The sequence below is a fragment of the Bos javanicus genome, chromosome 1 (genome assembly GCF_032452875.1).
Source record: "Bos javanicus breed banteng chromosome 1, ARS-OSU_banteng_1.0, whole genome shotgun sequence".
In the NCBI taxonomy this organism is placed as follows: Eukaryota; Metazoa; Chordata; class Mammalia; order Artiodactyla; family Bovidae; genus Bos; species Bos javanicus.
The window spans coordinates 64550160-64571587 of record NC_083868.1 but is presented as its reverse complement, the minus strand read 5'-3'; the positions used below and the strand labels follow the sequence as shown (position 1 = coordinate 64571587).

At 41.7% G+C, this 21428-nt stretch overlaps 1 protein-coding gene across 2 annotated transcripts in view; it reads left to right on the top strand.

The window, feature by feature from the left end:
- The window catches only part of CD80 (CD80 molecule), a 29565-nt gene that overhangs the window by 4310 nt on the left and 3827 nt on the right, over window positions 1–21428 (top strand). For both annotated transcript variants that reach the window (XM_061397533.1, XM_061397444.1), the window contains exons 4-7: window positions 7153–7479; window positions 12367–12648; window positions 18871–18981; window positions 20175–20283. In XM_061397533.1, coding sequence (XP_061253517.1) covers window positions 7153–7479; window positions 12367–12648; window positions 18871–18981; window positions 20175–20242 — 788 coding nt within the window. In that variant the 3' untranslated portion in view covers window positions 20243–20283. The remainder of the gene's footprint in view (window positions 1–7152; window positions 7480–12366; window positions 12649–18870; window positions 18982–20174; window positions 20284–21428) is intronic.

Here is a 21428-nt window from a genome sequence, read left to right as displayed (position 1 = left end):
CAAGTGAAAAGCAGAGAAGTGCCTGGCTCTGCCTGTAAGCGCCCCTGACCTGGGAAAGGTGGGCAGGCTTTATGGTGGAGGATGGGGGTCGCAGCAGCAGAACTTGGGCAGAGACTAGCCTGGACAAATGCAGAAAGATGAGGATGAGTCAGCAGGCGGGGAACTCATTTTCTGGTTTAATAATTTGTGTATTCAACAAACACTGAGCCTTTCTTATGTACAAGACACTTTTCTTGGTCCTGGGGACAAGCTGTTAGCAAAATTGACTTGGCTTTTGCCTTCATGGAATTTACAGTCATTAGCATGAAGACGAAGATGAATCAATCACTTGAATGTATGACCAAGAAACACGATGTTTCCCTGCCAGAGGGGAGGAGGGTGGTGAGAGTGAGCTGGGTGAAGGTGGAAGGAGCAGCATGTGAGGGACATGGAGGAGCAAAGAAGTGAAGGCGCGCAGTGTTGGGGCAGCAGGGAGACAGAGACCAGACTCTACGGGCTCGAGCTCGAAGGCCAGGGATCTGGAAGTTATTTGGAGGACTGGAAGGCCATGGAAGGATTTTAAGAAGGGGAGTGACACAGTCTCTGCCAGGGCTGCTCACACTTTTATTACACATACCAATCTCCTGGAGGACTGTTTAAAAAGCAGCTTCTAGAACAGGGGACTTTTTTTTAACTTTTATTTTATATTGGAGTATAGTTGATTAACAATATTGTGTTAGTTTCAGGTGTACAGCAGAGTGATTCAGTTATACATATACACGTGTCTATTCTTTTTCAAATTCTTTTGCCATTTAGGTTATTACAGAATATTGAGCAGAGTTCCCTGTAGCACAGGGGATGTTTAGAGCAGTGAAAAGACTGGGTATGATACTGTAATGGTAGATGCAATGGTAGTTGTCAAAACCCATAGAATGTACAGCATCAAGAATGATGTATAATGTAAACTGTGGACTTTGGGTGATAGTGATGTGTCAGTGTAACTTCACTGATTGTCACAAAGGTACCACTCTGGTGTGGGATGTTAATAGTGGGGGAGGCTGCACCCATGGGAGCTGGGGCACATGGGTACTGTGAACCTAGAACTGCTGTGGAAGATAAAGGCCATATATGTATTTTTAAAAATGCAGTTTCTGCTTAGGTGGGCTTTGGGGAGGGGCCAGCAAATCTGTATTTCTAACAATCAGCCAGGTGATATTGATGCTACTGGTCCACAGTCCTTTAGGTTTAGTAGTAAAAGATAACATTATACAAAAAAAGAAAAAGCCAGTGTTGCTAAAGCATGGAGAATGGGTTTTAGAGCAGCCAGTGCAATCAGGGAGGACTTTGTTCAGGGCTGGGGATTTGCCACCCACCTCCTCCCCTGTGCAGGAAAGCTACACTTGCACCTGTCCCCCCCGCTGTTACCCAGGACAGGGGGACCTCTTTCCTGCACAGGGCAGCACCAGCAGGCCTCCTGTTTCACTTCTGGTTTGGTCTGCAGAGGAAGAAGCACTGGACTCGTGCTCCAGAAACTGGTGGTCATCTAATATGGGCACCTTTTCCTCAGAGCTAGGGTCCTCTCAGGGAGACACAGCCTTAAGGAGAGGAGAGAGATCTTAGGTAGGAGTAGGCCAGGAATTCAGGAAAGGTGTTGGCCTGGAAGTCTATAGCACGAGGAACAGTGAGCTAGAGGAAAAGAGGGCCCCAGAGTGCCACCGTAAACAGGGCCTCTCCCCCGTCGCCACGTTCTGTCTGCATGCCGCTGGCCAAGGCGTCCCCAAACCACGCTTCTTGCTATGACTATTGTGGTACCAGCTGTTCAAGTCCCCGAGCATTTTGGAGAGAGACACACAAGTAAGGATCATATTTGCAAAGAGCATATAGTCTGGGCCTGTAGAGGAAAGTTGGGAGCAGTGCATAAATCAGGTCACCAGTATAAATTTGTCAGTTGCTGGACAGCGGATACCTGTAGCCCCCTCGTGTGCCCAGCACCTAGCCCAGGGCCCACACCAGCCCTGTGGATGCTGGATCACTTAATTAAAAGCACTTAGAAGGGTCCCAAAAGGTCACTTCCATTGTGTTAAAGGTCACCCAGACCATTAAATCTCCAGATGGTGAGATTATAGGTGATTATTGTGTTTTTCTTTATTTTTCATTCTTTGCAAATTTAATGTGTGTTTCTTTTAGAGTCAGGGAAAGTCTTTATTTAAAAAGCACACCACATTCCTCAGTGAGATACACAACAGCACACGGTGATCTAAGCTGCTGTGGGCACCTGGTTTTTTCTCCGTTAGAAGTGTTGGTGCAGCCCTGCTGACCACTGCTGGGGTTCACCTATGGGGAAGGGGTGCTGTGACCAGCCCACTGTCCACACTGCCTTCCCCTTCTTTGGAGGGACTAGGGGGAGACTCATGGCTTCCTAGACTGGGTTCTTATTTCTTTAAAGCTAAACATTAAATTTTATTGTCATATCTCCCAACTGTCCCGCATGCGTTTATTGTTGTTTTTCTTGCAAAGACATAAAATTTACCATTTTAAAGTATGTGATTCAGTGGTTTTTAGTATAATCACAAAGAAGTGAATCCGTCACCACTATAATTTTGGAACATTTCTATCACTCTAAAATGAAACTCCAAACCCATTAGCTATTCCTTTCCATTCCCTCTACCCCACCTCTTGGTAGCCATTAATCTAATTTGTCTCCATGAATTTGCCTATTCTGGACATTTCTTTTAAATGGAGCTATATAATATGTGGCCTTTGTGTCTGGCTTCTTTCATTTAGCACAATGTTTTTAAGGTTCATCTATGTTGTAGTAACAGTGCCTCACATCTGTTCTGGTTAAATAATATTCCATTGTATTTTGAGTTCTGAGAGGTACATTATTTTTCTAAAACTAGTGTACTCTGCACTTGCTGGCAGAAAGCTCCCTCTCTTGGGGAGTTATCAGTGGGGAGCTGCTATGATCGGGGCAGGAAGCAGGCAGAGGGGTCAGGAAAGGCAGGGGTTCTGAAGTGCACCCAGAGTGCCCTGAGGGTGGGGTGGTTTGCACACAGACTTGTGAGAGATGAGCGAGGTTGCCTTCCATCTCTGCTGTCCCTCCTCCTCCTCACAGATGGGCAAGGTGACAATGGGCACCATGTGCCAGATGGGGGCAGTGACTCAGTGCAAGTGTCAGCCAGTTACACAGTGATTCTGGCCCCATCCTGGGCGTGACTCAACACCGGAGGCACAGGAGGTGCTATGCATGAGAACAACCCCATGGGGGAAAAAAACAACTGTATAGCTTTTACGGTTCATAAAACACTTTACATTTGGGTGTCATGTGACCTGTGGTAATTACGGGAAGTAAGTTGGAGAGACAGTATTATGACCATTTTGTATAAATTATACCTGAGGCCCAAGGAGGTTAATCAAAGGTTATGAGTCTAATACACAGCAGGTAGAATCAGAGCCCATCTCCTAAGGCCTACCCAGGCATTCAGCAAGTACTTAGGGAGCACCTGCTCTGGGCCAGGCCCGAGTTCTGCAGGTATGACAACAAACAAAACAGAAAAAGTCCCTGTTCTCATGGCCCCCAAAGTAACTCCAGCTGATATGTAGCAGCTAGACAAGCTCACGAGAGAAATAAATCAGGGCAAGTGACTCAAAAGGGGCATGAGGATGATGCTGGTTGGGGAGAGTCAGAGAAGGCTCACCACAAGGGGACATCTTCCCTGAAGGCAGCAAGGGACGGAGCTGTGTGGAAGTCTGGGAAAGGCAATGGTCCCAATCGTGTGCCTGGTACTGGGTCAGGTTTTACCTACATTCCCTCACAGAAACCTCAACCCACATTATCAGGTAGGTGCTGCTAGGCCGTTTGTAAGACGGCAAACTAAGCTCAGAATCCAACAGTGCAGGCAGTAATGCTGAGACCTGCTTCTCCGCTCCAGAACCAGTGAAGCAGACACAACCCTTCAGAATCTTTCAACTGTTTTCTTGTAACCATGTGTAGCGGAGTCCCTGAGTATGAAAGCCAGGTCCTGGTGGGAATTGCCCAGAAGATTTTTGGTTCCTCTTTTCAGTCTGGTTCTTCCTCAGCACCAGAGTCTGGTGAGGGGATCTCACATAGGAACATCGAAGAGTCCATTGATGGTTTGCTGTTGACCTTTACACAAACACCCACACTTCTCCTCAGATGGCTGGACAAAAACTCCTTAAGAACCATCATTGAAATTTTCAGTGAAGAAAACTTTCAGATCAGTTTCAGTTAAGATTTCTTTTTGCTAATGTCACCACATGTCAAAATTAGAAATCCTGGATTCTTTTTGGGTGGGAACCAACAGAGCATTGGAAACACTCAGTTATTTAGGACCCCAGATGACTGAGTTGCTTTCTGTCATGGGGTCTGTCTGGCCCATAGCAAGACTAGTGTTCCATGTGTCTGTCATAACCCCAGAGTGAAAGAGACCACAGGGTACGAGTTAGGGGTGAGAGGAAGGAGAAAGAGGAAAGGAAACCCTTATGGAAGACCTGCTAGGTACTAGGGACTTTTCCGCTTACACCATTTAATTTGAATTTAAGTTTTCAATCATCCTGAGAGGTTGGCATCATACCATTTTACAGATGAGGAAACAGGTTAATCAGTAAGTGGCTGAGCTGGGACTAGAACCCAAGTGAATAGGAATCCTTCTACATACCATTTTTAGTCATATCTTTTTTAAAAAGAGAGTTTGGATTATTTAGCTATTTTGTGCTCTCCTAAAATATAAAGGGACTCCTGAAAGTCCCTTGGAGTTCAAACCAGTCAATCTTAAGGGAGATCAACCCTGAGTACACTTTGGAAGGACTGATGCTAAAGCTGAAGCTCTAGTATTTTGGTCATCTGATGTGAACAGCCCACTCACTGGAAAAGTCCCTAATGCTGGGAAAGATTAAGGGCAGAGAGAGAACAGGGAGAAGAGCCGTCAGAGCATGAGATGGCTGGATGGCATCACTGATGCAATGGACATGAACTTGGGGAAACTTTGGGAGATGGTGAGGGACAGGGAGGCCCGGCACGTTGCAGTCCACGGGGTCTCTAAGAGTCGGACACGACTGGGCGACTGAACAACAACAACAAAGTATACCTTTTCATTTACTTCCTTTTTTCAGTTATTCTCCCTAAATCTAGGGCTGGCAATGTTCAGCACAATTGCTGAAAGAAGTGCCCTGGATCAATCGAAGGTACCTCCCACTGCTGTGTAAATACCCACAATCACAAAACTCTCTTCCGAAATGCTGCGGTGGGGCCACATCCAGTCTGATGTCGGGTGGGAGGATGGCTGGGGAGGTGGAGACAGGCTAGTGTCCCGTGACCCTGCTGTCTAGGGAGAGCAGGCCTGGAAATGAGATCCCTCTCCTAGTGAGATGGGGGCCTCCCTGGGGTTCTGTGTGGCTCTGGAGGATACAGAAGGGAAGATGTCAGCACTGGGGGGCCTTTGGGGCTGGCCAGTTGTTAAAGTGCTGAGGTTTTGGAGGGACTCTGCTTTTAGGTCAAGCACAGCATGGGAAAATTTACTATGCCTTCTAAGCAGAAAACCAGAAAATATAGTCTTTCAGGGATTTTGGTGCTACTGATGAGTGCTTGCTGCTGCTGCTGCTAAGTCGCTTCAGTCGTGTCCGACTCTGTGCAACCCCATAGACAGCAGCCCATCAGGCTCCCCTGTCCCTGGGATTCTCCAGGCAAGAACACTGGAGTGGGTTGCCATTTCCTTCTCCAATGCATGGAAGTGAAAGGTAAAAGTGCAGTCGCTCAGTCGTGTCCGACTCTGTGCAACCCCATAGACAGCAGCCCATCAGGCTCCCCGGTCCCTGGGATTCTCCAGGCAAGAATACTGGAGTGGGTTGCCATTTCCTTCTCCAATGCATGAAAGTGAAGAGTGAAAGATGAGTGCTTAGGAGCTAACAAAACTATGAAGTTTGGATGCTGAAATTTCTGTGATACGCTGATGGGAAATGGGCAAATGTTTTAAATGGCAAATGTTTAAACATGTTTTAAATGGGCAAATGTTTAAATGGGCAAATGTTTAAACACGTTTTAAATGTTTTGCAAAGTTAGGTTGTAGGGGACCGGCTATTTGGATTGCAGATAGCCAAGGAAGATAAAGACAGGGTAGCCATATGTTTCGGTAGATAGAGAGGGCAGAAATGGTCCGGAGGTGTAACTGAGGTCTTGTCACATGGAGATGAGGACAGTCATTTCAGTCTGAAGTCACGGGTCAAGCTGGGCCTAGAACATGGGACTCGGCTCTGAGCAGGCAATGCTGGCTTACCTATCCTAGAAGTGGGTCTCAAATGAGGGAAACAAATAAATAAGGAGAGTGATCCAAAAAGTTCTCTGCAAAACTGGGGCAGTTTCCTTTCCTGTGCTTAGTTTTCTTGTCTATAAAATAAGACCACCAAAATGAATGACCAGAGAAATTCCTTCAAAACCTCATATTCCTTAACTATGACTTCTCTGTCCCCATGGGACTGAGAAAACTGTCTCACCAATAGCTGGCATTCATGTGCTGGGGTCTCCTAAAGTCCTTTTTCTTTTGGGACTAGTATAACTTCTCTCTCATTGTCCATGGACAGACAAATGGATAAAGGAAGTGTGGCATATATTAATACATACAGTGGAATATTTAGTCATTAACATCATTATCACTCCTTAAAAAGGAAAGGAATTCTGACACATGTAAAACATGGAGGAACCTTGAGGGCATTATGCCTAGTGGAATAAACCAGTCACAAAAAGACAAATACTGTATGATTCGGAATCTAAAGTAGTAAAATTCATAGAAACCTAAAGTTGAGTGGTGGTTACCAGGGGGCTGAAGGGAGGGACAAGGGGGAGCAGTTTAATGTGTACAGCATGGAAAATCTTCACAAAAACTGTGAAGATACTGGATGCTACTGCGCTGTACATTTTAAAATGGTTGAGATGGTAAAATCTATGTTATTGTTTTAATCATGATTATTTAAATGGAGAAAAAAATGCACTGGGGACCAAAAGAAAAAAAAAATCAAACTGAACACTCTGTCCAATCCTGCTTAGACACTAAATACAACACTCTGAAAATTCTGTTACTGCCAACTCTGAATTCCTGCTTGTGCAGGTATCTTAACATTTAATAGATACAAGATCTTGTTTTGTTTGCCTCTCCATAGGCATCACCCCAAAGAGTGTGACCAAAAGAGTGAAAGAAACAGTAATGCTATCCTGTGATTACAACACATCCACTGAAGAACTGACAAGCCTTCGGATCTATTGGCAAAAGGATAGTAAAATGGTGCTGGCCATCCTGCCTGGAAAAGTGCAGGTGTGGCCTGAATACGAGAACCGCACCATCACTGACATGAACGATAACCCCCGCATTGTGATCCTGGCTCTGCGCCTGTCGGACAGTGGCACCTACACCTGTGTTATTCAGAAGCCTGATTTGAAAGGGGCTTATAAACTGGAGCACCTGACTTCCGTGAGGTTAATGATCAGAGGTCAGTGGAACTTTCTGATTTTCAATAAGCCATCGAGAGGAGAATGTCTTTGATGTCCTTAAAGACACACTCCTATTGGGTTTTCTCAGGATGTCCTAGAAATATTTGTTAGTTGCATTTCTTGCACTTTGACAGTCCAAGCTCATGACAGCCACCCTGGAGCGCTATCATGACCTGAAGCACCTTCTGAATCATAAAGGGACACATTTGATTTGATGCAGTTGTACTGATTTTGATTTGATGTAGTTGTACTGATCAACTACATCAGTACAACTGATGTAGTTGTACTGAGTTGTACTGACCACTCCAGTAGTCTTGCCTGGAGAATCCCATGGACAAAGGAGCCTGGCGGGCTACAGTCCATGGGGTCACTAAGAGTCATCCACGATTGAGGTACTAACACACAGCATAGTTGTTCTGTTACCTGCACTTGATCCAGTAACATATTCTCCGTAAAGTATATTGACGGGCATAAAAGCTGCACAGGCATATTTTTCAAGTAGTATTTGAATGTCTTTTACTATTGTATTTATTGCATATTTGAAGCTCTCATCTAACGGTCATTCCTACAAAGTTAGATGTTAGAAAACTGTGAAAGGCAGGGTAGGAACCAGCCTTGACTCAATCACAGGTAATCCTGCTAGAGGACACTGATATGTCCTGAACCTTCATTGAGAAGTGGCAGCCTGGGGCCATTCCTTCATACGTGAAATTCAAACACATTTCTTTTTTCTTTCTGGGCACTTGAGCCTTTAGTGGAAACAAAACCTTTTAACATAAGGTAAGAAATAACCTTGATAACAGTTAGCTTAAGAGGATCTTTAGTGAGTTCTTTACTGTTCTTCCCTGCTTTTGGTCTTCAGCTATACTGAATTTTTAGTTGTGTAACACCCAGATCATACCTAAAGCTTAGGAAGTAAGCCAAATTTACACAGAATTATCTTAAACTTCACTCTGTGTACTCCCTACCCATGGAGAGAACAAATATCCATGATCATGTGGTGGGATGTGAGGGGCTCTGAGAAGCCTATCTCCTCCAAAATTTAGATCTGCATGGATTCCTCCAATTCCCACTATTATAGCCTCTCCTACTAGTTTCGGCACTATTCTCCCCTCATGTATGTGTCCTCAGCTGCTAAGTCATGTCTGACTCTTTGCAACCCCATGGACTGTAGCCCACCAGGCTCCTCTGTCCATGGCATTTCCCAGGCAAGAATACTGGAGTGGGTTGCCATTTCCTTCTTCAGGGATCTTCCTAACCCAGAGACTGAATCCACGTCTCCTGCTGGCAGATTCTTTACCACTGAGCCACCTGGGAAGCCCTCCCTCTCCCTCCAGGATCCCTGTTAAAGATGAAAATGTGTTACCTGGGTGGAGATGTCATCACAGACATATTAGCCTGTATCAGTTAATTACGTTAGATACATAGTCGGTCCTTTAACAGAATATCCAGAGAGAAACAGACTCAGGACATGTACATTTTGACAGAAAGATAAAGAAGATCCAAGAAGGAGAGAAGAGACAGAGTTTCAGGGAGGGCAGGCCTTAGTAGCAGGTTATAGTTGGAGACCAACGCAGATAAAAGGCTACCAGGGGGAGTGCTGTTTGAGGCTAACACGGCCTCAAACGGGGATTCGGTGCCAAAATCAGACAAGGGAAGACAAAGGGGAAATACTGCTTAATTAGACCCAGAAACAATTCTGGTATTCCCAGTTGAGTCAATTAGAACAGTGCTTCTCAAATGATAAGATGCCTATGACCTGGGGACCTTGTTCAGCAGGTTTGGCACTTCTGACAAGCTCCCTGGTGATGCCTGTACTGCTGCTAAGGATTATAGTCTGAGAAGCAAGAAATTAAGTAAACGTTCATTTGGCCAAGGTGACCAACTGTCCCAGTCTGCCAAGGACTGAGGGGTTTCATTGGATATGAGACTTCGGGTGTTAATACTGAGACAGTCTCAGGCTAACTGGGACAGGATGATTTCTCTACATTGCCAAAGGATACAATAACAGCATAGTATCATGAAGTAGGATAGCTAGTTCCTCAAATGTGCTGCACGATGGATGTTTTTAAAACCTGCATTAAGCAGCACATTTCAGGAACTAGCTATACTAGTTAACATATTAACTGCTGCTGCTGCTAAGTCACTTCAGTCGTGTCCAACTCTGTGCGATCCCATAGATGGCTGAACTATCGTCTATGGGGTCTATGAACTATCCCAGGCTCCCCTGTCCCTGGGATTCTCCAGGCAAGAACACTGGAGTGGGTTGCCATTTCCTTCTCCAATGCATGAAAGTGAAAAGTGAAAGTGAAGGCGCTCAGTCGTGTCCGACTCTTAGCAACCCCATGGACTGCAGCCCACCAGGCTCCTCTGTCCATGGGATTTTCCAGGCAAGAGTACTGGAGTGGGGTGCCATGGCCTTCTCCCAACATATTAACTAGGTTAACAAATTTTTACCTTTCTAAAACATATGCACCTTTTCCTTTCCTAGTAGGATATTCTTACTCTACCCATTAAGAGTGGTGAAAACTTGGGTTAAGATTGAAATGAGATACAAAAGAGTAATTCTTTGATAGTTCAGTCTTGCAAAACCTTTGGAGCTGCTACTCGGAACAGATCATCTTACAGAAGGAATAGAAGACAGAGCTTAGGCTGTTCTAAGTCCAGGTAGACCTTGAAAAGATGATTTTCAATATGATCCTTGGTGTTAGTGGCATTCTTGTGGTTAAATATTTCTTAGAAAAGCAAAGTCCAGAAATGAACATGAATCATAATTTGGATATGTGTTACTTGGATTTGTTATTCCAAGTTATAACATGACATACTGATATTATAAGAAACAAAAGGAGTATTCTTGTTAGCTACCATTGCAATGATTTGATCTTATAGGATAAATTAAAGGAGTAGAAAATAATGTCAACTAAAAATGGCTCAAGAAAATGTCAAACAATTTAAGAACAGGACTAATTCAAAAAAGAAAGGTGACTCTATCTGTATCTAGATCCAAGTTTTTCCTTTCCTTGGCAATTATAGTCACTTGTCATAACTTCTCCTCTCCCAGTCCTGGAAGCTTTCACCCAGCAACGTGATTTACATGAAGGAATTCCTCTAAGAGAGGACACGTTTAAGACTCACATTAGTCTAACTAACTTCCTGTATGTCAGTCTCTGGTCTACATGATTTATGTTAATGATACCATTTAACTCTTACAACACTGGGAAGGAGGTATTATAATCCCTTTCTTACAATGAGCAAACTAAGACTGAAAGTGGTTAAGGAATTGGCCCAGGATTAAAGGCAAAACTGGTTTTAAAACCTGCCCTTGATGACCACTGTGCATTATACTACATCTCTCTGTGAGGCTCTGAATTCTAAAAAGAAAACTAACATATGAGATGACGTACGAGGGGATTAGTCCTGTGTGTGTGCTCAGTTGGCTCTGACTCTTGGAGACCCCATGGACTATAGCCCATCAGGCTCCTATGTCCATGGAATTTTCCAGGCAAGAATACTGGAGTGGGTTACCATTCCCTTCTCCAGGGGATCTTCCCAACACAGGGACAGAATCCACCGTCTCCTGCATCTCCTGCATTGGTGGGCAGATTATATACCACTGCACCACCCACCACCTGGGAAGTCCACATTTGGATTGGTTCCCCACACTTACGCTAAAAAAAGTATAAATTCTTTAAGCCTCACAATAAGTGAGAAAGAGGTGCGTGGAGTTTTTCCCTGTTTCCTCTGTAGTCATTTCACTATGCTTTGCTTTGTGTATATTTTAACATGTTATTAGGGGTCAAAAACACAAATGAAAGAGTGCCTCAAGTACTTTGGAGGAATATTAGGAAGGCCTCTCTGTCCTTGTTAGGTGTATCAAAACAGCAAGGGGATCAGTAAAGTATGGTGGTTGAGATTATAGGCTCAACAGTATAAAATTGGAACAGAGGTCTATCTGATTAAAGACTGCTTTTGAAAATATAAAGGTAATGCCAAACAAACTTTAGAGTAGTGTTACTCCAGGTGTGGGAACTAGGAGGCCAGGAAAGTTAAGACCATACAAGTAGATTTACATAAGTTATTGTCAATGCTCTGGTTCTCAAGTTGGGTGGTGGGCTCCCAGGTACATAGTATAGTATGAATTAATAAATAGATACATAAAAGAGGGTCAGTTTGTATACCTCAAAAATTAGGTAGAAAAGGAAGAAAAAGAAGTAAAAGAAAGGAAAGGAAAAGAAGGCAAACGTATGTAAATCTGCCTGTTTATAACTATCTCTAATACCATGCCATTGGTATTTTTCTGAGGCTACATTTTTTTCAATATAATCTTATTTACTGTTTTAATAAGACAGCAAAGTTTAAAGCTCTAAAAAAAAAAAGGAAAAGAAATCAGAGGAAGGGAAGGCTCTGGTATCAGAAAAACTTGAATTCAGTTCTCCCACTTACTGGTTGTGATTTCTCTAGACCTCAATTTGATTATTCATAAAATGGAAACATTGTATTAGGATAAATAATACAAAATTACTGATATTTGACCTTTTTGGATCTACAACCTACCTCCTAGGGTTGTTATAAAGACAAAATGAGATAACGTCCAGACCTAAGAAAATTAACAGCTCAATAAATGTTGTTTTTAAATGCAAGCACTATGTCAATATTTATTCACATGAATTTAGTTCTTTAATAAGTGCTCTCCTACCTCCATTCCATCAAAAGTAATGAATTGATATAACCAACTCAAACTAAAGTTAGTCTTTGGGTTATACATAATTACTAATACTTATGGGAAGTTGAAAATTATATTTTATTATTATTAAAGCTATGTATTAAAAATATAATTACACACAAACATGTAATGATATGTACTTACATTCTTGTTCTTTCTTCAGCTGACTTCCCTGTCCCTACCATAAATGATCTTGGAAATCCATCTCCTAATATCAGAAGGCTAACTTGCTCAACCTCTGGAGGTTTTCCAAGGCCCCACCTCTACTGGTTGGAAAATGGAGAAGAATTAAATGCTACCAACACAACACTGTCCCAAGATCCTGAAACCAAGCTCTACATGATTAGCAGTGAACTGGATTTCAACATGACAAGCAATCACAGCTTCTTGTGTCTTGTCAAGTATGGAGACTTAACAGTGTCACAGACCTTCTACTGGCAAGAATGTAAGTGATTGTCCTGGAGAGTTTCTGCTGGGTAGAATCTAAAAAGAAAATAACTCAGCCAGATACATTACACAATATGCATATTGACTCTGATACTATTACTTGCAGTATTTTTTAGACATGCAAATAAAATAACAATAAAAGTGTTAGTATGACTTATTAAGGTCACTGTACAAGGTTTGACTATAATGGTACTAATTTTACTTTCTTTAATAAACATTCTAAAATTTAGATATCCAAGTAAGTTCTGTCAAGTCAACATCTTAAGAAGTTATTATAATAATATTGTTGTTATAGAAAGCACTAAAATGTGCCTTTCTTTGAAATTGCTCTCTAGGCTTTGGCACTTTCATTTTTTTAAAAATTTATTTTAATTGGAGGCTAATTACTTTACAATATTGTGGTGGTTTTTGCTATACATTCACATGAATCAGCCATAGGTGTACATGTGTTCCCCATCCTGACCCTCATGCATTGAACCTGGACTGGTGATCTAGTTCACATATGATAATATACATGTTTCAATGCTATTCTCTCAAATCATCCCACCCTTGCCTTCTCCCACAGAGTCCAAAAGTCTGTTCTTTACATCTGTGTCTCTTTTGCTATCTTGCATATAGGGTCATCATTACCATCTTTCTAAATTCCATATATATGCGTTAATATACTGTATTGGTGCTTTTCTTTCTGGCTTACTTCACTCTGTATAATAGGCTCCAGTTTCATCCACCTCATTAGAACTGATTCAAATGTATTCTTTTTAAAAGCTGAGTAATATTCCATTGTGTATATGTACCACAGCTTTCTTATCCATTCGTCTGCCACTGGACATTTAGGTTGCTTTCATGTTCTGGCTATTGTGAACAGTGCTGCGATGAACACTGGGGTACACGTGTCTCTTTCAATTCTGGTTTCCTCAGTGTGTATGCCCAGCAGTGGGATTGCTGGGTCAAAAGGCAGTTCTATTTCCAGTTTTTTAAGGAATCTCCACACTGTGCTCCATAGTGGCTGTACTAGTTTGCATTCCCACCAACAGTGTAAGAGGGTTCCCTTTCCTCCACACCCTCTCCAGCATTTATTGCTTGTAGACTTTTGGATAGCAGTCATTCTGACCGGCGTGAAATGGTACCTCATTGTGGTTTTGATTTGCATTTCTCTGATAATGAGTGATGCTGAGCATCTTTTCATGTGTTTGTTAGCCATCTGTATGTCTTCTTTGGAGAAATGTCTGTTTAGTTCTTTGGCCCATTTTTTGATTGGGTCACTTATTTTTCTGGAATTGAGCTGCAGGAGTTGCTTGTATATTTTTGAGATTAGTTGTTTGTCAGTTGCTTCATTTGCTATTATTTTCTCCCATTCTGAAGGCTGTCTTTTCACCTTGCTTATAGTTTCCCTCATTGTGTGAAAGCTTTTAAGTTTAATTAGGTCCCATTTGTTTATTCTTGCTTTTATTTCCATTACTCTGGGAGGTGGGTCATAGAGGATCCTGCTATGATTTATGTCAGAGAGTGTTTTTCCTGTGTTTTCCTCTAGGAGTTTTATAGTTTTTGGTCTTACATTTAGATCTTTAATCCATTTTATTTTTGTGTATGGTGTTAGAAAGTGTTCTAGTTTCATTCTTTTACAAGTGGTTGACCAGTTTTCCCAGCACCACTTGTTAAAGAGATTGTCTTTTCTCCATTGTATATTCTTGCCTCCTTTGTCAAAGATAAGGTGTCCATAGGTGCGTGGATTTATCTCTGGGCTTTCCATTTTGTTCCATTGATCTATGTTTCTCTTTGTGGCACTTTCATTTTGGGAGCCCCCTTCCCATGATGGTCCCATAATGTCAAATCATTGTCCTTTGAGGGTGAATGTGCTTTTTAAGAAATACTTGTTCACTCAGAACCAAGCCTGGCAAAGAAAGTGAATGACAAACTACTAGAGGACAATGCTTGAAAAAAGTGGTCATTTTTGACCAAAACCATGCCCAAATATTTGCCCCACATGTAGTAAACTTATATAATTTTCTTTCCCCAAGAGGTGAAATCATATGAAAATATAAAATGGAAAAAGTAGGGCTTACATAAATGTATGCATATTAAATCCACAATGGGTTATTACAGAAGAACTCATATACTTGAAATACATTTCTAGCGTTATTTGACTGATTATATGGAGCATTACCAGGCCTCTGTCCACCCCCCAACCCCTTGTAACAATATGTTTTGTGGCTGCACAGTAAAAAACAATATATTGTGTATAATATGTTGACCTTATGTATAGTATATCTTATATCTTCCACTTACCTTTGCTTGTAGTAGAGATATTTTAGATGGTCTACTAGTTCATCTTAGGTAAGATTAACTCTAGGTCTTTCCATCTTGAGTGGATTGTTTTCCTTAATAGGTAATGAGATAAAATTTGGGGCAAAAATTAGTTCAGATACAAACCAAATTTTGTTGGAACATGATACAAAATTAGTTCAGATACAAACCAAATCTTATTGATATGATTTTATTAATTGTCCAAACTCATCTCTATATTTCATGTATCTGAAAAAAGCTTATAAAAATTAAGTTTGAATCATATAGTTTATTAATTCAGCATTGTCATTTTATTGATATATAATTAATCAATTTTAGATCATCATGATTAAGGTAGAAGTTAATAAGTACAGAGTCAATTATATTTTATTTGGGACTGTATGATATTCTGAGGCAACGGTTAACAAAAATTTTCAGAAAAGGGCCAGATAGCAAATATTCTTTACAGGTCATAGTCTCTAGCAACAACTCAGTTCTGTTATAACATGAAAACAGCCATAGACAAGACATAAATGAAGGACATAGCTGTGTTCCAACAAAATTTTATTTAAAAAAATAGGTGGTAAGCCAGATTTGGCCTATGCATGGTAGTTCATTGACTTAAAGGAAATAGATTGTAGTCCTTTAAATAAAAGGATGGATCTGTTCTTTAAAGATGATTTAGACTGCCCAGCTTTATCATCTTTTCTCTGATTTGTCTTTTCTCAACTCTTTCTTCATGCTAAAGATGAGCAGTATCCCTTTTCAGAATAATTAAAAATACTAGCTCTTTGTCCTCTTTGGTCTACATTCACAATGACTTGTGGAGACAGAATTAACTGTTTAATCATTCCTTCTCGCAATCTTTTTTTTTTTTTTCAATTCAGTCTTCATTAAGCAGTTGTCACAAAGCAAGCATCTTGCTAGGTGCCAGTGTTGTCTTTATGGTCAGACAGCTTTAAATACTTCAACTGGACTGCAAATGTCATTCAGAGTCAGAAGCAAATAAAGCATTTGTGGGGTGTCAAGGGGTGACTGCATAAACAAACGTAAATTAGCGTATATAGTGAAAGAAAGTGAAGTCACTCAGTTGTGTCCGGACTCTTTGTGACCCCGTGGGCTGTAGCCTACCAGGCTCTTCCATCCATGGGATTTTCCAGGCAAGAGTACTGGAGTGGGTTGCTATTTCTTTCTCCAGAGGATCTTCCCGACCCAGGGATTGAACCCGGGTCTCCTGCATTGTAGGCAGATGCTTTACCATCTGAGCCACCAGGGAAGTCAAATTAGTGTATAGTTGATAGCAATTTTGAATGGATGTGAGCAAAGCTCTACTATTTAAATACCCACTATTAACCCCAAATTTATTAATTAAGCAGATTGGGTCTGTGGCTCTTTTAGCCTGGGCCCACCCAATTTGTTAACCCTTGACGTACTGGAACGTATAGGGATGTGTGTGTGTGTATAAGGGGTGAATCAGGGAGACCTACTCAGGCTGTCTTATGAGCTATATGTGCAAATGTCCTCACACAACTATACATCTGGGATTTGGGGTCTTCCCCATGGAGTAGTGCCAGGTTCCTAATAGGCATCACGAAAGAGTGGGATTGCTGTTACTGATTCCTCCTTTCTCTTAAACACTTACCTTCTTCTATGCTGAGTGAGGCTTGAGAATGGATGAGGAGTGACCTCTGAGAGGAACCCTGTGAAACATCTAGACTCCCAGGATAACAGCAAGAGCTTCTTTGTTATTTTGGGTGTCATTTTGGTCTGCAGAGGCCAACTCTGGTAACCACTGGATATCTCTATGCAATTGGGTGTTTTAGAGAAAAATAGAAAAACAACTTACCCTAGTTTTCAAGTAGTGGGTGCTCTATGGTCAAATGTACATTTTATAATGATCACTGTGGCAGAATGTATAGGAATTATTTGAGCCTAGAACACCAGAGGCAAAGAGACCATAAAGGCTACTTGGTTGGAGATCAGAAAAACCTGAACTAATTCCTGCAAGAGATTTGGAGAAAAGGAATCAGTTGCAGAGATAGTCTCAGTACAGAACAGAAAGTCAGTGGGAGCTACTGAGCAGTGAGCACGAAGGCAAGCCTTCCCTTGGTCACTAATGGTGTTGCCATTAACTGAAATGGGAGAATGCAGGTGGTAGATACACTTTAGAAAGAATACATATGCTGAGTTCAATTTTAATCAAATGGAGAGGCTGGCATCCAACCATCTAGTTAGCAGTTGGAAATACAAATTTGGGGCTCAGAAGTGAGATCAGAAATATGATATACAGACTTAGAAATCAGCTGGTGTTTCCAACCTCAGGTGTGGCTAAGATCGCCCATGATTACCAGGGCTAGTGAGAGAATGGGACCACAGATGGAACCATGGGGACAAGTTAAAGAATAAAAAGAGGAAGAAGAGCTGATGAACAAAACTGAATCACAACAAACAGAAACAGATGAATGTGGTGTCACAGAAGTCCCAGGAGGAAAAGTGTCAACGGGACTGAATGCTGATGAGAAATCCAATAAGCTAAAGACTAAAATTTATCCCCAAGGTGTATAATCAGAAAAATGAGAATCAAGTATGCTAAGTCACTTCAGTTGTGTCCGACTCTGTGCAACCCTATAGATGGCAGCCCACCAGGCTCCCCCGTCCCTGGGATTCTCCAGGCAAGAACACTGGAATGGGTTGCCATTTCCTTCTCCAATGCATGAAAGTGAAAAGTCAAAGTGAAGTCGTTCAGTCATATCCGACTCTTAGCGACCCATGGACTGCAGCCTACCAGGCTCCTCTGTCCATGGGATTTTCCAGGCAAGAGTACTGGAGTGGGTTGCCATTGCCTTCTCTGGAGAATCAAGTACTTTAGTATTAATAAATGTTCAGTATTTATTGATGAGCCATTCCGGGGAAATCAGAGGAGGATGAGCTGCTAGTATTCCTTTAGTGTCTCTGCCCTTTGTCCAGATGTTGGTGCTAACTATTCCTTAAAGGAGTTGAAGAATAAATGGTGTAGCTGCTGCTCCTGAGTGGAGGACTGACACATACACCTTTGTCCTCCCACCCACATCCTTCTTCGTGTGCCCCCTCTTCTTTCTGTTCCCTGTGTTCTACAGATGAGAGCCAGTTTGCAGAGCTCTCCTCCAGGATGATCCTACCTACCACTAAGCGACAGCCATGCTTGGTTCTTTGCTAGGTCTCTTCTATTCTTCCAGAAGCTCTAGGCTGAATGATGAAAAAGGTGTTATCTGAAAATGAATGCAAAGTGACTTCTGTAGTTTTAGGCAGCTATTGTCAGGTGTGTATGTGTATGTGTATGTGCGTTAAAGAGGACACCCTAAAAGGGAGAAGGCGTGACAGAGCTGGAGAAGGAAAATCTAGAAGGTACATCTAGAACACAACATCAACTATTAGTAGCAGTACATAGTAATATCAGCTATAGAAATACTTCTATTTATTTTTCTACTTTTATTTATTTTTAAAAATTGCTTATTAAGCTCTGGTATTTGTTTATTTGGCTACAACACACAGCATGCACGATTAGTTCCCTGACCAGGGATTGAACCCACACCCCCAGCTTTGCAAGCACAAAGTCTTAACCACTGGGCATCCAGGGGAGTCCCTAAAATAGTTTGTAAAGGCTCTCCTGAGAATCTTTTCTTTGTGCCAACTTAATTCAGTAAATGCAAACCTTTAAATTCTCTTTTTCACATTCAATATCTATATCTGACATCTGATATTAGTTGCCCATAAGTATGTGTCTGATTAGAGTTATGCAAGAAAAATGACAGAAGCTGCATTTTGGAGAGGTGACCAGGCAAAGTAGTGAAAAATGCTTTACAGTTGTGTCATTATAAGGGGCATGAAGGGTATCAGTTGGACACATTAGAGCAGTTGGAAACACATTAGAGCTGACACTGTTCTTTTCCCTCAACAGCCAAACCAACCCCTTCTGCTAATCAGCACCTGACCTGGACCATTATTATCCCAGTCTCAGCATTTGGGATTTCTGTGATCATTGCAGTTATACTAACATGCCTGACCTGCAGTAAGTAATATTGTACTCTGGTAATGATCTCAATTCTGGACACCCAACCTCTTATCAGGACGGGTCAGCATCTCTCTCAACTTTTAAGCCTATTTTATTCTTTTTGGAGCAAATCTATGGAAACTTTAGTGTCTCCTTTACTTGTCTCAGCAGGTTCTGTTCATTCCCTGCACAGATATTTCTTGGACACCTACTATGTGCCTGGCACTCTACTAGGCACTGGAGTTCAACAGATGAGAAATCACTGACCTCAAGCACATTCTAGCTTAGTCCTTTTATCTTCCCCCAACTCTGTATTTTCTTAGAGATACTGAGGCTTGCTAACTAAATTGATAACATATCTGATGCAAAGTGATGGTCTAATCTTTGATTTGGAATTGGAGGAAAGGCAAGAATGACAAGGTTTAGGGGCAAGAATCATTTTCATGGAGGAGGGTAAGATGCACTAATGAGATGTATTTGAGTAATTATATCACTACAGGTGATTTTACCAACTCTCAGTTCTTCAGAATTTATTTTTTATGAAAGATCAGGAGTGGTTGAGGAAAGAAGAGATATTTGGGATATCTTTTTCCTATGAATCTAAATCTTTGGCCTTACACATATGCTATACTCAATCTCTGTAATTAAATGAAGAGGAGCTGCTAGGCCAGTGTTAAGGCTATAGTCACCATGAAGGAACACCAAGCTTTCTTGGAGCAGAAATTTTATACACTGAGCAAATTGGAAAATCAACATCTGCTGACTTTTCCAACTTCCAGCACACAAAAAAATCAAGGCTCGAGGAAGTCACTAGAGACTTTTTGTTATGAACAACTTATGCCACGAGTATAAAGAGGTCTGGTGGGCTCAAGGAAGTTTCTAGTATGTTTCCAGCCCTACCCTCTAGTTTACAGTTTTTCATCCTTAGTACATTGACTTTGAGGGCTGGATAATTGTTTGTTCTGTGCATTGCGATATTTAGCAGCATCCCTGGCCTCCTCTCACTATATTACAATAGCACCTCTTGGCCCAGTTGTGACAACCAAAGATGTCTCAAAGTATTGCACGTATACTTTGAGGTGGTGGTGGAAACCTGGGGTTGAGAACCACTGCTATAGTTCTAAGCCTGCTGAAGTTTTGCCAAAATACATAGGCGTGATTTAAGGAATGATTACCTATCTAGATTTTTATTGCTTGCACTTGTCTTCAAGGAAATGCTGCAATACGCAGACAGAGAAGGGAGAATGAAGTGGAAATGGAAAGTTACTCTCAGTCTTGATAGAATCTGTGGAAGGATCAAGATGACCAAAACGCCTGGAGGTACCTTCTCTGCCAATGTGGGATGTGTGAGATCTTATGGCTTGTGAACACAGGGTTTTCTTCCTCTCAGGACCAAACCTAAGATCCTTTACCAACTACCACCTTCTCAAAATCCTCAGAGTACTCTCAACAGGTGGTTGGCACATCTCTTCTTTCTCCTCACATAAAATTTGCTTAGTGTAACCTTTTCCTTTGTCGTGCCATTCTGCCATCTTAAAATGTTCCCCTCTTTTCAGTCAACTCAGTGTCTTTTAGTATCTGTCAAACACATGTACTATTTCTGGGCTAACTCCTTATTCTCATCTTTCCTTCTTCCCTATATCCCTCAGCACTGGGACACAGAGTGGGGTAGCTCTGTACTAATTCAGTAACATCTCATTGGTCTGTCTGCCTCTTACTAAGAGAGTCATCCCACTGACCCAAGCATAGTGTCATTTTCACAAAGAATTACCTCTTTGGGTCATTTTCTCACTTAAGAACAGAAGAGACTCCAGTGTCTACAGGCAAGGCTTCAGAGCTTACTTTCCATATTCCAGTTATCTCCTCAGTGTAAACATCCTCAGTTGTTTCTATCGTCCTTCACATGGCAGTTTCCAGGAGCACACGTGGACACACTAAATGTCAATAAATGGCGTCCAAGACTTTAGATTTGATCTGATTCTAAATATATATGATGGAGTAATTACTGTTCATTCAAGGATGTTAAGGGAGCCTAACCCAGAATCAGCTTTTATGAGTAACACTATTATAAGTGTTAATCGCTCTTTGTGACCCCATGGACTATAGCCAGCCAGGCTCCTCTGTCCATGGGATTTTCCAGACAAGAATACTGGAGTGGGTTGCCATTTCCTTCTCCAGGGGATCTTCCCAACCCAGAGATTGAGCCTGGGTCTCCTGCATTCCAAGATTTTTTACCATCTGAGCCACCAGGGAAGCTCCAATTTTGGGCTCTGAGGAAGCCCAATTTGCACTATTCTAAAATCCCCAGGTCTTTTAAGAGAAATATTGGGACATTAGAATCCAAGAGACTGATATCAGGACCAGGATGGTTTACAGTCTCCATAAACAGTTCAGTTTTGACTTGTGAAAGTTAGGGTAACAGCTGCATATAAAAATCAGACTCTGCAGAGTTACTTTTAAAAAGA